This window comes from Podarcis filfolensis (assembly GCF_964270895.1).
Source record: "Podarcis filfolensis genome assembly, chromosome: 8".
NCBI lineage: Eukaryota > Metazoa > Chordata > Lepidosauria > Squamata > Lacertidae > Podarcis > Podarcis filfolensis.
The window spans coordinates 57,487,177-57,502,817 of record NC_139611.1 but is presented as its reverse complement, the minus strand read 5'-3'; the positions used below and the strand labels follow the sequence as shown (position 1 = coordinate 57,502,817).

The window sequence follows — 15,641 nt, the reverse complement described above, 5'->3', positions numbered from 1 at the left end:
AGCAGCACCATTGCTTCCGCCTGTGTCGCTGCATGGATTCCGTGTGTGTGTGTGTGCGCGTGCGTGCGTGCGTGCGTGTGTGTATGTAGGGGGGAGGGAGGGAGAGATTTTTGGATGCAAACAGAAAGCGTGTTTATGCAAACAGAAACCTCCACCATTCATCTCCCGGCTCATGTGGAAATCCCCCTCACCTTGCATCCCTCCTAATCAAGCACATTCACCGGAAGCAGAAACTCAGCTCATTTCATGGAAACTTTTAAAGGGGCATTTTGCCCCCCACTTGTTACACTAGAGTCTCCCCACTCTATTCCCTATTCCCCTCAATGCAACCTTGAAAGTCACAAGTCAGCAATCAGGAATTTGCGATCATCAAAACGCAAAGAAGGATCAGTATTCTGTTCTCTGGGGGGTTGCTCTCCTGTCTTAAAACCTATTTGCCCATTAGAAACCAAATTAGATCATGCAAATGCTAGCATGTCTTTGCTTAGTTTGGGTCCAGGCTAGCTTCCCCAAGCTGGTGCCCTCCAGCAGCTTTGGACTACAGCTCTCCTTAGCCCCAGATTACATGGACCTGCTCCCTTTAGCCCCAGCATCGTATGGCCATATAATTCAAGGCAGTTGGAGAGCACCAGGTTGGGGAAGAAGGCTGATTTAAGCACAAAGAGGCCACCAAACATTACAAGGAGCTTGTTCATGCAGCCCAGCAAATGCAGTTCTGGCCATGTGAAGCCAGGCGAGGGGATTTCAAAAACTGACACCACAGCCAAGAAGGCTGTGCACCTAGTGAATTCCTGCCAAGCATGGGTAAATTGCTCATACTAGCCAAAAGCAAACCTTGAGGCTGGAGCTTTCTAGGACTTGGTGGGAGGCAAATGGCCCTTCAGGTCTGCTGAGTAGGATGATCAGGAAGCCTGGAGCACAGTCTGCCCAGCCCAAAGTAGCAATAAAGCTCTGGTGGAACAGGAGCCCAGGAGCCAGAGTGTGACCCCCTAGCCACCCTGGTTCAAAAAGTAGGTATGGGGACAGTTTTATAAACGTCTTGTTGGTGCTGCTACTGACACACAGCAGGGCATTCTTGGTGGTGTCTCCCCGCTTGTGGAAATCTCTCCCTGGTGAGGTGAGTGTCTGCCACTTTATTCGTGTTCATCCACACATTTGATGGCTGAATGATACCTGTTCCGTGCAACCTTGAAATTATTACCTGCGAGGATACGTGGCTGTTTAACAATATTTTGAGATGTTCTTAACATTTTCAAACATTTCAAATTTTTTTTATTTATTGCATTGATTTGACTCTTGGTTGTTTGTCCACCGTGGCTCCCTTTTAGAGGAAAAGTGGGATAGAATTTTAAAATAAACTTTTTTGTGTGGTTTTTTTTTGTAATAATTTTTATTACATTTTTCATTTCCGCCTCAAAATTACATTATAACATATATCATAATTCACTAATCCCAAATAGTCCCTCCCCTCCCTCCCCTCAGACTTCCCTTAACCTCCTTTTCTAGTTTATTTTAACACAGTATCAAATCCTGATTATTTCCTTTCCATGTAAATGTTTACTCAAAACCTGCTAATGAGTACAATTCTTTGCATTGTTTCTGTAGGCAATTTTAAAATAAAGTTATACACACACACACACGCGCGCGCGCCTTACACCCATGCTCTCCCAACCATCCTTATAAAACAGCCCTACAAGGTAGGCCAGTGCTGGTAACCCCAGGCTGCAGCAAAAGTGTGTGGGGAGCCGAGCCTGAGAGGGAAAGGGGCTTGGCTAAAACCACCAAGCAAGCTCAAAATAGGAATTTTACCAGCTTGCTCTGGCAGGAAGTCCCCAGGCTCCATCTGCTCTCAGGTGGCCTTTGTGCCCCCAGGAGCCTTTAAAAAGCCTCCAACTTTCATTTTGGAGTGAGGAAGGAAAGACGAAACTTCAACCACAGGCCATCAAGAAATACTTAGGACTACACCCACCCACCCTGACCCTTGCAGTTTCCCACCCATCTCCGCAAGGCAGCACTGGGATCTGCAAAGGATCGTGCCCCTTGCCCCAGGGGTGGGGGTAGAAAAGCCTCAAGGCACCTACACACACACACACACACACACACACACACAGAGAGAGAGAGAGAGAGAGAGAGAGTCATAGCTCAGGCTGTCTTATCATATACAGACACCTTGAGCGGCCCCAACTGCTTCCAATTCAAGGAAATTAACACATGACTGGGCAAAAAAGCAAAAATACGGAAAATAAACACTGGAAGTGGGGGACTGGAGGTGGCATCTTGAGCCCTGCCTACCCCCAGATGCCGCCTGATGGCGCCCCCGGGGCCAGGATTCAAGCAGCCAATTCCTCCTAGCTCCTGTCTTTAACCACGTCATTTGAAAGCAGTTTGCTGCAAATAACACCTTCAGAGGTGATTTCCAGCAGGAAAATGGCACTGAGAATGGGGGGCAGGGAAGAGAGTCATGCTCTCCTCCTGGTCATGATCTGGAATTTGTGGGGCACACAGAGCTTTTGCTGACAGAGAGTGGCTGGTTTTAAGCAGACTTTTTAGGCACAAGGTTAGCACAACATGCAGCTTTGCTTAGACAAGACTGTTTCTGCAGCTCATGGAACATGAATTCTTCCTCTTTCCTGGCACACCTCTGTAGTCTCTGGTCATAGAATCATAGAATCATAGAGTTGGAAGAGACCACAAGGGCCATCGAGTCCAACCCCCTGCCAAGCAGGAAACACCATCAGAGCACTCCTGACATATGGTTGTCAAGCCTCTGCTTAAAGACCTTCAAAGAAGGAGACTCCACCACACTCCTTGGCAGCAAATTCCACTGTCGAACAGCTCTTACTGTCAGGAAGTTCTTCCTAATGTTTAGGTGGAATCTTCTTTCTTGTAGTTTGGATCCATTGCTCTGTGTCCGCTTCTCTGGAGCAGCAGAAAACAACCTTTCTCCCTCCTCTATGTGACATCCTTTTATATATTTGAACATGGCTATCATAACACCCCTTAACCTCCTCTTCTAAAGGCTAAACATGCCCAGCTCCCTTAGCCGTTCCTCATTGCAGGTTTCGGTTGTACTCCAAAAACCTGCAAGACCTGTTCACCCAGGCAGGACACCAAGGGGGTGGGGAGAGAGTTAAGAAGTAAGGCCAGAAGGAACAATGCCTTCATTAGAGCACCTCTAACTCCTGAGAACTGGTGATCGCTCTCAAGCCTTGGCAGAAAAGTCAGCCGTCTAAGGCTGTCTATGGCGGACATTCTCAGAACAGACTTTCTCACCCCTTTCTCCCCTTCCCTGTAGCACAAGAGGTTTGAGTTTGGTTGCACCCAATGGTTAGAGCAAAGGTTGGCAACCTAAGGCCCATGGGCCAGTTCTGGCCCATGAGCTTCCTGGAACCAGGCCACAGCCGTTCCGTGGATCGACATGGGGATTCCGTGCTTTTCCCCCTGCGGCGCCATGTTTTTTCTTGCTGCGGGGACCGACTTCCGGGTCAGAAGAGCGCCGGAAATAGTGTGTGCACACCTGAGCGTACATACGCATGCGCACACACAATTTCCAGCACACTTCCGGAACGGAGGAGCGCCCATGCGCATACGCACACATTATTTTCGGCGCTGTTCCAACCTGGAAGAGCGCCGGAAATAGCTTGAGTGCATAGGCGCGCACACTCCGGCCCACCAAGAGGTCTGCCGGGGAGTGGATCAGACCGGCCTCAAAAAAACGTTGCCGACCCCTGGGTTAGAGTCTCGGACTAGGACCTGGGAGACCAGGGTTCAAATCCCCACTCGGCCATGAAGCTCCCTGGGTGACCTTGGGGGCCAGTCACTATCTCTCAGGCTAACCTACCTCGTAGAGTTGTTGTATTGAGGAGAACCACATACACCACACCTTGAGTTCTTCAGAGAAAAAGGTAGAATATAAATTGCAATAAATAAGTAACTTGAAACAGATACCCTGGGAAAACACTTTAACCACCTATTTCAGGGAAGCTGAAGGGTGGTGAAGGTCTTGGGCAAGCGGCAAGGACAAGATCTCAAACAATGTTCTTACATTCAGAGCCTGAAAGAACCCAGCCCTGTTTTGCTAGCCAAATCAGTCCAAGCAACATGGACACTCCCTAGCAGGTATGATTTCAGGGAACGCCCACATTCAGTAAATACACAGCCACTAAAGAGTCGGAGGACCAGATAAATCCCATCCGAAGACACAGTTATCCACCTTGGGCAGACATTAGCATCGTCTTGGGTCAGGAGACTGGGTTTTGAGTGTATCTTTAGGGAAACAGGCACGGGGACATATGGCATGGGGCAGATGGTGTTTTCATCACCAGTCAATGATACTGCATTCAGAATGGTGACCCCAAAACAGCAAAAAGGCAGGGAGGGGGCACGCTGCTTCTGCTTCAGCCCAATTTCTGGCACTTAACCCACTTTACTGCATGAACATCTGGCTCACACTCCAGAGAGACTCCAGTGGAAAGCTACTGGTTACATGTCCAATTATGACACACAGCTGCAGCCTCAAGGCAGAAGCAGGCACCCCATAGAAACTCAAGGAAGCAAAGGCCATTTCTAAAAAGCGCTTTTGAGGACAGAGAACGCACCTAGAAGTTAACTAAAGGAGAAAACACACCGTAAAACAATATAACCCATGGTATAAAACACTCAAGACCAGGGATCAGCAAACTTTTTCAGCAGGGGGCTAGTCCACTATCCCTCAAACCTTGTGGGGGGCCAGACTATATTTTGGAAAAAAATAATGAACGAATTCCTATGCTCCACAAATAACCCAGAGATGCATTTTAAAGAAAAGCACACATTCTACTCATGTAAAAATACCAGGCAGGCCCCACAAAAACCCAGAGATGCATTTTAAATAAAAGGACACGTTTTACTCATGTAAAAACACCAGGCAGGCCCCACGAATAACCCAGAGAGGCATTTTAAATAAAAGGACACATTCTACTCATATAAAAACACGCTGGTTCACGGACCGTCCACGGGCCGGATTTAGAAGGCAATTGGGCCAGATGTTGTGGGACTTCCACTGCCATCTGCCCCTGCCAACAGGGGATGATGGGAGTTGTAGTCCAGTAGCATCCAGAGGGCACCTGGTTGGCAAAGGCTGGTGTCATTAACACTGGCCAATCCCCACCCCTGAAACTCACACACAGAAGGTCAGGTAAGAAAATGCCAAGGGGCTGCTGCTCCTTAATGGAGAACAAAGCTTCAGAGCTATGAAGCAGGGCTTCTCCCTCTCTTCATCCCCCAGAGACACACCTTTGCCACCTGAATGGGGTTCATGAATGAACCTTCAATAGTAGAGGGCAGTTGTTTTCTGAGACTTCCTTAGGGTGGATAGACTGAAGGAAGCCATCTTTTGTAGGAAGGTTTAGCCAGAAGCATTTTAAGGGTCCAAAGGTTTCCTGGACAATGGCCCAGGCACATGGGGAAGAAAGGTGGTCTAGAAACCTTGGCTACTGGAACTTTGCCTGCTGGAAAACAACAAGCCAGCTGGGGAGAAGGTGAAACCCACATCTGGGGAGACAATGCCATAATAAAATCTTGGTCAAAAGAGCTTCTCCCTCCACGTGAGCTAAGCAGGAAGCCACTGGGCACTTTGCACAGGGTGTGTGCATGTGTGTGTCTGTTCAAGAGCAGTGACCGTCATGGCTGCTGCCCATCAAAACTTGAGGCAGGAAATTTCTCCTGGAAAGCTCAGTGACCTACATTAGCAATGTGACTTCCAGCCTAAGGGAACAAATAAGACAATTAACAGGAGGGCTTTGCTTCTGTGAGGACCCTCTGGGGAATGAAGGGGAGGGAACACTGCTGACTCAGCATGGATCAAAATGGGAATATTCCTATTGTTATTCATTCAAATGCAAGCTCCCACATAACTGGCCAAAAGCCCCCATAATGGCTTACATGACAAAAATCAATACTGGAGACACATGGGTTCAGAAATCCCCACGCAGCCATGAAGCTCCCTGGGTGACCATTGGCCAGGTTCCTGCCTCTCCACCCAACCTACCTCAAAGGGTCGTTGTACGAATCAGAGACAGAATTATGTACACTGCCCTCAGCTCTTTGAAAGAAGGACAGAAAGTCCCACGCCATAAACTAAAATGAAGTATACCAATTACAACGTATTTGTCCTAATGTATTATTAAAGTACAGTTTTGGCAGTTTAAAAGACGCAGAGCCACCGGAAAGGCAGAATAAAAAAACCCTCTATACTGAAAAAAGAAATGAACGTTGAGATAATTATTTATTTCATTTCCTTCCATTTATAAACCCGTTCTTCGTTGTTTTAACAATCCTAGGATTGTTATAACATAAAACAAATAACAATGACTGTTGCAAAAAGAAACAAATCCAACACATCAGATAAAAATTACTAAAGCACTATCATAATGATATAGCTGCTATGTATTATAGCAGGTTTTTAATACAGTAACAAACCTTATTACAACTCCACCCAGAACCCTGGACATCTTTAGCCAGTGCCAAAAAACCAAGGAATATGGGAACTAGACACACCGCAAGAGGGAAGGGCCTTCCAGGGATGGGGTGCCACCACCAAAAAGGTCTTTCCCCACATTTTCACACAGCATTGTTCACCTGATAGCAGGACAACTATAAGAACCTCTAGTACCAAACTTAAAGCCTGGGCAAGTGGAGGAGGGGAAGGGGTTCCTTCAGAGATTTGCAGCTGACTCAACATTGAACTGGGCTTGGAAACGTATAGGCAGATTTTTCCGAACAGACCTCATGGTGACAAAAAGGGCACTCCACACAGGCTCAAAGGTGTTTTCTCCATTCCATGCATCTGCAGGATAGATGGATGGTGTTTTATTTTGTTAAGTTTTATTTATATCCCACCCTTCATAAGAAGCCCAGGACAGGTTATTCTAAGTATCCAAGTTCTAACATTAGATTCTAAGACATATCTTCCTTCAACCCAGTTAAGAAGTGTATCACATTTCGCAAGGGCCTCATGTACAAAAAGAATCATATCAGCAAAATACTTTTATGGGATCATGGCATCACGGTAGAAGTAATCAAAACAGCACCTGTGGATCATTCTCCCCCCTCCCACACACGACCCGTTCATGTGACCCACCAGGGGGTACCAAATCTGTGGAACGTTGTGATCCAGTCTCCATCCCATGCATTCGGTATGTCATGTGGGGCTAGAAAGAGGCCACATCAAAAGTGCAAAATTTACCATTTTATTTTACCTTGCCCATCTGGCTGGGTTGCCCCAGCACATCATTCAAGCCGGAAGCCATGAGCCCCAGTCTACCCAGGGCTGCCTGTAGTTTCTCAAGTGATGAGAAAGTATTCTGCACACACTCAGAGGTTCTGCAGCTAAGTTCTAAGTTTCAGACATAAAAGCTGAAGTTCTAAGGTAACTCTGGGGCTGTAGCAGAGCTTGATTTAAGCTCCATGCGTCATATTGATTAAGCACAGCAGTTGCTTCATTCTTGGCACCAGTGTCAAGTAGAATCCATCCCCAATTGCCCAACTCAGCCTGTAGGATTGCTGCCCAACACCCTGAAAGCTGCAAGTAAATCAGGAATTCAGAATTCATGCACCAGGTTTTATTTCATTTCATTGTGAAGAAGTTGCACAGAGTAGCTGGAGCAACCCAATAAATTGTTGGTTGGATTTGAACACAAGTCTAGAAGACTAACAGGCTAGTTGAGGCACTAGCATTTGTGTCTTAGCCCCCTCTCTGACACACGCACTGAAGGGTTACCTGCCAAGGGTTACCTGTCAGGGTACATGATAAACAGGGCAGTGAGGTAGCCATGAAACACCAAGGTCTGTCCCATCTGCATGCAGAGGCCAAAGAGATACAAAATGAAAACTAATGAAGTCCTTGAAGGACAGCCACCTCTGGCAATAGCACAGCAAAAACAGTTACAACCAAACATCTAAAAGGAAGTCAGTTACTTTGATGCTCCAGTGACCAGAGTCCAAATTCAACAGAATCAACTTTGCTACCAAATACCACAGTTCTGGGCTGCAATCTCTTTGAAGGCCTTTTGCAGAAATGTGGGGAAGCTGTGACATTGACAGCAACAGCACTGCAGGCATGTGAACATTTGTTTATTTCATGAAATTTGTACACTGCTTGATTGGTTGTTGTTTTTTTTAAAAAAAAATCCCTCAAACCATCTTACATAAAATATAAAACAATGAAATTATAATTTCAGCACAGTGGGTTCAAAACAATCAAGAAGTGAAGAAGGCTAGCAAGACAGCAGGGTCCCAAAGGAATATGTCAAAAAGCCACACAGCAATCCAGGTCTTTTTCACTCCCCACTGGGCACAATCTTTGCCAAAGCACCTTGAGCATTCCTTGAGTCCAAGGGCCAGAGTTCCTCTGCTTCCCTGAGAGGGTCTACAAGCCCAGGGGAGAGGAACACAGCAGGGACTGCATCAGGAGAACAAATGCCGACTCTTCCACAAATCCAGCAGCGACCTGCTAATTGCCTAGCCCTAAACCAGCATAGATGCAGAATTGAATGCAGGAGGAGCAAAAGTGGAACACAAGGTCAGCTGGGCCAAGTGGAGAAAAACAGAAGGTCCAGCACCGGGCAGAAGACAGGTATGCAATACCTTTCATTTTTTAAAAGATACTTTTAAACAAAAAGGCCAGCTGGTTGGCAATGAGTTGCCAAACTCACTTCTTTATCACAGCTGCTGATGTGCTGGCCAAATGGGGAGGGTTATATGAACAGTGTGTGTGTGTGTGTGTGTGTGTGTGTGTGTGTGTGTGTGTGTGTTAAAAGAATGTTTCCAGGCTTGCCCTTGATTCCAAACAGTTGCTTCACTACTTGAGCCATGCAGGAGTTTGGTTTACACTTGATTCCCCAACACCAGCTGCAAATGTTGGAGACAGGAAAAAAAATCTATGAAGGACACAGCCCCAACTTTCTCTTCTCTGACACACTCTTTCTGCGCACACAAAGTCCTTCCAATTTAAGTGAACTGGATTAACTCTTCTTGTATGGCAAATGCAGGAATAGGAGGTCACAGGCCTCTCTTCTAAGTCTGGCAACATGAAAGTGACAGCGAGCCAGGTGGGAATGTGAAAACAGGCAGAGGGCAGCCCCTTTGGCATTGAGCTAAACTAAACACACAGCTCACCTTTGCAACACAAAACATCATGATCAGCTGAGAGAACTTCCAGAGAAAAATTATGGACAGCCAGGGCTGAATTTAAGCTCTCTGGGATCCCATTTGAGTCATGGCAGATCATTGCTTACCGTAAGTATAATAGTCAAAAGGAGAAAGGAGTGCCTTTCTCCCAAACAATGCTTTTAAGCCTGAGAAAACGTCAGCTCCTGCTGCTGGTGCCACTACTTACTATTACTAGTCATCATAATAAATAGCAGATTCCAAGCTGTTTCTAGCCCCTGTGTCCCCATTTAAGGCAATTCCTGATTTCCTCAGCTCCAATAACTTGTTTTATTTGAGGAAACTGTCATATTTTGGTTCCATTATAGCCTCAAACAAGTCAAAGACTGCCCCATTTAAACAAAAAACCACACAAAAAACCACACAAAAAACCACACCCCACACTATATATCAACCATTTGTGGCACAGCAGTCACCTAAAAGGGTAAACAAGAACTGTCTTCCACATCTCCTTCCTGGTCACCTAGAGGCAATTTCTAAATCAACAGAGGCAATGAGGTGAGCAGCTGTCTACAAGCCTGGCTCCAGGACGACCATTTCAAATTTAGATTGTGTTTGAAACACAGGCTTGTTCGGGGAGACTTCCCCGCTGGAGTTGCCATTACCAACCAGCCTTATTCCAACAGGAAACAGAAGGAACAGAGGCCACGACAAGTCAAAATGGGTCACTGGACTACCCCAGGAAAGCTCTGGAGCCCTGCTGGGGGCCAGGAAAATAAACAGGAAAGAGAGAGAAAACTAGGCCAAAACACATTGACTAATGAGACGCCCCAACAAGACACAATATTCTCCTGCAGTTCAAGCCAGTGAAAGAGTCGATGAGCAGACTTCTTTGCTTGCCAACACAGAGGAAGTTTGAGCCATTGAGCCCAGCTGCCTGCCCATTCCCCTCTAAGTCCTTGCCCATAGGGACACAGGAAGCTGCAACACCCAGGAATCTGACTCTAAGTCCACCAAAAGCTCAGGGTGGATTTATTTATTCATTTGGGGAAGCTCAGACACCAACTGATTGCAGCAAAATCTCTGAGCGTTTTATGCCAAATATTAAAACTACCAATAAAACAGTTTAAAACAATTTAAAACATTAGTAACAACAGTTTTTTTTAAAAAAAGATTAAAGCATATTGACATTGACATGTCTGGATAGGCTCGCCTAACCAAAAATGTTTTAACCACAAAGACTGGCTGCCTAGTGTCAATGGGCAGGGAGTTTCAAAGTGATGGTCGGACACAACATCAACTCTCAGCGGCTGCTTAGGGGCTCAAGAGAGGACTATTTCTCAGACTTAGGAGGAAATTGTGGGGACTGAACCCAGGACCATCTGCATGCAACATTGGTGGGATGCCACCAAGCTATGGCTCTTTCCTAGAATCAGCTTCTACCCTTTCCCACTGCAGCTACTCCTGTCCCTCTCTCTTTGCTGCTCAGAGGGGCTTGCAGACAACTGGGCACGGGAAATATGTGGCTGTGGGTCCAAGGGGAAGGCAACCTTCCCAAAAGGGTGGCTGGACATAACCTGGTGAAAACAAGCATCAGTCTTAGGAATCCACCAAAATCCTTTCCTGCTACAAATAAGCCAGTCGAACCCCCTGCCATAAGCAGTATTTCAAGTATGACCATTTCAAGTATGTCGGAGCAGTATTTCAAGTATGACCATTTAGCATTTGGGCACAGCAAATTCTCCTGCATCATTCTGCCTTTTCAAACTGACAGAGAAGGCTCTGAACATCTCCAGCATGGCACAGACTGCCCTGCTGCAAAAATATCTGTAAGGCATATTGAGCCAAGCCGCCATTCAGCATATGCCCAAGTATCTCACTAGCCACACACCGCATGCGCAGACTGAACATTTGTGCAAGCGCCCCCCTCTCCACCATCCAGCACCTGCTTCAAGAGGCCACAGAGAGCTTGATCAAATGTCCATCGACACATTTATCCCCTCTCCCAACCTCTGGGGGTGGGGTGGGGGGAAAGAGGTGGAAAAAAATGGAGCTGGGAAGTGAGAGCTTGGCTGGAGCATCAAGGAGTGTCTCCATCCATCATGATCCTGCTACAAAAGGATCACATAGCACCATCTGCTCCCTCCGGTCTACAATCCTGGTTCATACAAGAGCTTTACGTGTCTGTCCATCCATATCCCCCCCCCAAAAAAAAACCACACAGAGCGAAAATGCTTGGAAACTTCTCTGCAAATCAGAACCTAGCAAGGATGGTAGATTCAGAGGGCAGGAAGAAGCAAAGCAAAGTTCTCAGGTTGTTATTTAGCAAAGCCCTCTCTGGACTCCAAGGAATGGCAATAATGCAACATTTTTTTAAGAAAAAAGAGAGTTGTTTTTCTTATGTAAAAGAGCAAATGCTTTCTAGATCCTTTCCTGTCCCTATAAAGCCATTGCCTTCAGCTATTGCAGGAAAGAGGTTCATGTTTAAACTCTGACTCATGCATCACTGAGACACCTTGGGAGAAATGGGTACCGGAAACAAGGTGGGACCGCCAGGACAAAGGCTGGACCAGCTACCTCTTGAAGAACAAAGCAGGACAGGGGTCGATCCCCCGCCCCACCAACAGAACAGCCGACCTGAGGCGGACAGAGATTAATGGGAAGGAGAACAGTCGCTTCCCTTCCAGCCTGACTGCCCACAAAGCCAGTCTCCAGCTGGAGACAATGGCTCTTCAGAGAGCTGAAGGCAGGTTGAAGAGGAAATCACTGGTGCTGCTGCTGCTCATGATACAGACACACATCCCATTTGCACCACTGGCCAAAAGGATTTGCAGTTTTCACTGAGTCCTAAAAACATGCAAAGCCTGTTTGACCAGAGGCAGCCGTGGAACAAAAGGAACGCTTGTGCACAGCTGCCCCCCTCTCCAGTCAAGTGAAGTGCCTGACAAACCACCGTCAACTGGCTGCAAAACTGTTGTCCGTCGCCAGCCTTTGGGAGCTTATTCCTTCCTATCCCAGGCACCTGTGCCCACCTGAGAACGGGCTCTGCTCCCTCCTGAGCCTGGCGACAGAGCTGGCTCAGCTACCTTGCTCCTTTCTACACACACTCCAACGGGAGAGAAATAAAGGAGCTTGCATCTGTACCTTTCAGGTTGTTGAGTCCATCCAGGAACTTCCTGTATTTCTCAGTGTTCATCTGCCCGCTGGATTGCCCTCCTTTCAGCTGGAAGACGCCGTGACCATGTCCCAAAGGGGTGCAGAATTAATGCACAGATCCACAGAGTCACTCTGGCGGTCCGAGCCAGCCTCCCGTCCTGCTCCAAGTTAACCAGCCACCAGACAAGAACTGCACTTTGGTCACTCTTTGAGCAGTGATGTCACCCGGCCAGCCTCCCTGTGTTACGGCCCTCTTTGTGTTTCCTTATTTGAGGTGAAGTGTGCATTAAAAACCTCATTGGGTGTCAGCCAACCCCATACGTAGCCACACGCCTCCCTCTTCTTTATGCAAACCAGCAGTGACACTGTAGAAAGGCCCCATCTGTGAGCGAAGGAGAGGTGTAGGGTTCCACCACCACCCCGCCCCAAAACCAAACCACACAGAAAGAGGGAGAGAGAAATGGCACAGCTGGAGAAAATATGCAAGAGAGAAAGGCCTTATCCACGCAGTAAGTGGGATTTCAAATAAGTTATTGAGAAGCACCAAGCAGCAAGGCATATGGAACTAATGCAACTGGATATTCTCTATGCAAAAGAGGAGAGTCACCACAATGCTTAGTATTAATATAATTTATTTCAGTGCATAGCAATTTGAATGCCAACACTGGCCTGGTGTGCACACAATGCTAAGCAACTGTTTATTAAACTATTGCTTATTAAACCATGGTTTGTTTCATCATCCAAAGTCTCTCCAGCATCTACCAACAAACCAACATTTGAAGCCATGATCCATCATTGGCTTAGAAATTTGGGGTTTTTAAACTATGGCTCAGTGTTCTATGCAAACCCCAAACCCTTACTTAATAATGGTTTAAGATTTATTAGTGGTTCCTTAATTATAATTTGGCTGCTCCGCTCCAGCCACAAAGGTACAAAATGGAAAACAAAACAAACCTTGGAGAAACGAGCCATGGTTTGCTAGATCATGTGAGATAGCTCATAGTTTGTCAAACAAACAATGGCTTTGCATTACACTGTGAGCCACTGTAAGGTAGATCAGTACTATTGTCCTCACACTGCAGTTGGGGGGGGGGGCGCTGAGGTCAAGCTAAGAGAAGCACCTTGCCTAAAGGCTACCTACTGGAATGTGTGGCTATGGTCATATCTGAACCAGATTTTTCCTAGGCTGCACACATACACTCTTAATTTTGCTAACTATTACTTTGTGTCTCTGATGAGATGAATCAATACAATTTATGGTCATTTGATACATCCCAGAGAGTCAGAAAGGCCTTTGGCAATGGGGGGTGGGGAGAGAGATGCTGGAGGAAAATGGGGTATGCAGAAGTAAGCAGTAGTCAAAGGTCTGTTTGGATATCAACAGCTATACCTCCCCAGACATCTTCTGTGTCGCCTCTGAAGGATTCCCACATCATATTCATTCTTCAGATATGCATGGCTAAAAACCCAAATTTCACAGGAGCTGCTGTGGTTTCCCATACAACACATGGTGTTGAGAAGCCACAAATTTTTGCAATCTGCATGAAGACACATGGATTTGTGGGGATGCAGCAAGCAAAACGCAGAAGGGCCTCTCCCTCTTGCATACAACTATCCCCCAACACTCTGCCATGTGCTGGCACAAAACTAGATCCTAGACAGGAAGATAAGCTCAAACCTACATGGTAGAGATGCAGACCTGCTACAGAGGAAGCCCACCTCGGTTTCTTCCCTCTCCCCCCCCCCCCGGCGATTCTTGTTTGCACCCAAATGGCAAAGTCATTAAAGAGACTACTTGTTTTTCAGAAGGCTTTTTGGTTCGCAACAAATAGCCTAAAAGGTGATCCAAGTGGAATGTGACTGGAATCCACGGAACATTTTCCCTCATTGCGTAACTTTGGCCTTCTCAATGCAGCAAATGGGTTTTTCAAAGGAAGTTTGATTGCATAATATCTAACCACAGCGGAGAAAACACAAATATTCCTCCCCCATTTATTGAAAGATGCAAAATGCAAGCTGCAGAATTCAGCTGAGGGGTTTAGGTGTGAGCTTGGCATAGTGCTGCTGCCTAAGCCTGTCCACAGAGTCCCACATCCCACCCACAGGCCTCCCTTCTCCCCCTGCTTCTCTGTTGCTGCTTTCCTGCAACTTGAGCACTCGCGTGGCCAGCCTCCCACTCTTCCAATCACCAGCTCGCTCCACAGAGCCTCCCACATCAGTCGCCTTAGCAATGGCAGCCACCACGGTCTCCGCACCAGGGACTGCTGAATGCTATCTGAGGGAGTGCAGCTGAACCCTGCAGGGAGCAGGCTTGACCCACCTCACTGTGAGTGAAAATGCCAAATGTCTTCTCTCCACCTCTCCCACACAGAAGCCGCCTGCAGAGCTGCAAGGTCCCAGTGGGAAGAGGGTTGCTGGGGCTGCTCTGAAAAGCATTTGTGGGTGCTGCCAGGCCTCCTCACTCAGACTACAAATAACGCAAAGTGCTTGCTTACCCAAACACTATTTTTATACACCAGAACCAGCCTTGTTGCAAAGGCACTCAATGTTATCGCACTTCCTTCCGTCCCAATGGAATTTCCTCCCTTCTACTCCATTAAAGCCCAGCGCAAAGTGGGCCAAATTGGGAAGGTAACAGGAGCAACCAACAGAACCAGACGTTTTGCCTGCACACACAGAGGACTGAGTGCTGAAACATGCAACTTAGCAAATTCGACCAGTGATTAAAACTGAGGACCCTGTGCCCTGTCCAAACAGGGAGAGAGTCTAGCATTTCTTTTGGGGCTGGAGAGCAGAAAGCCAAAGACTAGAACTCAGGCTTCTAGAGAAAAATCGCACCAGGACAAATGCAAAGCACTACTAGCCCAAATAATGGTGTTGGGCTCACCCAGCCTAGAAGCTTCACACTCAGACACCATTAGTTCTACCCTCTGCAACGCTCTGGATGCAAAAGGGACAGAGGCTGTGATGCCTCAGCCATGCTGGAAAGTCACTCAGCACATGGCCAGAGACATTCTCTTTTTAAAATAGGCAATGGCCCTTATATCCCGTGTATACCAAGGTAACAAAGAATGTGGGGACCAGTTCAGGTAAGCACTTACATGGAAAATAATACATGTGTGTGTGTTTTTAAAGTGTATTTCTTAGAAGAGCCACAAATGGCAACCAGACCCTGATCAACAAGCCAACTTTCCAGGCTCTCATCTTTCTAAGGAGGCCCCCAAGAGCAGGAGGGCACAGCAGAAACCAGCACACAATGGCCACCGTATCAGTTTCCTTTGCTGCAAAAGTAGCATTGGACACCAGTTGCTGCTTCTTGTCTGAGCAGCAGCTGTTTG

General features: G+C 47.0%; 1 protein-coding gene across 7 annotated transcripts in view; it reads right to left on the bottom strand.

Moving 5' to 3' along the window:
* Nucleotides 1-15,641, bottom strand: part of MACF1 (microtubule actin crosslinking factor 1) — a 293,076-nt gene that overhangs the window by 234,957 nt on the left and 42,478 nt on the right. Inside the window, exon 1 of one of the 7 annotated variants that reach the window (XM_083625106.1) lies at nt 12,292-12,489. The exons of the other annotated variants lie outside the window; for them this stretch is intronic. Within the exon in view, the coding sequence (XP_083481232.1) occupies nt 12,292-12,343 (52 nt within the window). The 5' untranslated portion in view covers nt 12,344-12,489. Of the gene's footprint in view, nt 1-12,291; nt 12,490-15,641 lie in introns of those variants that run through there. 7 annotated transcript variants of the gene reach the window in all.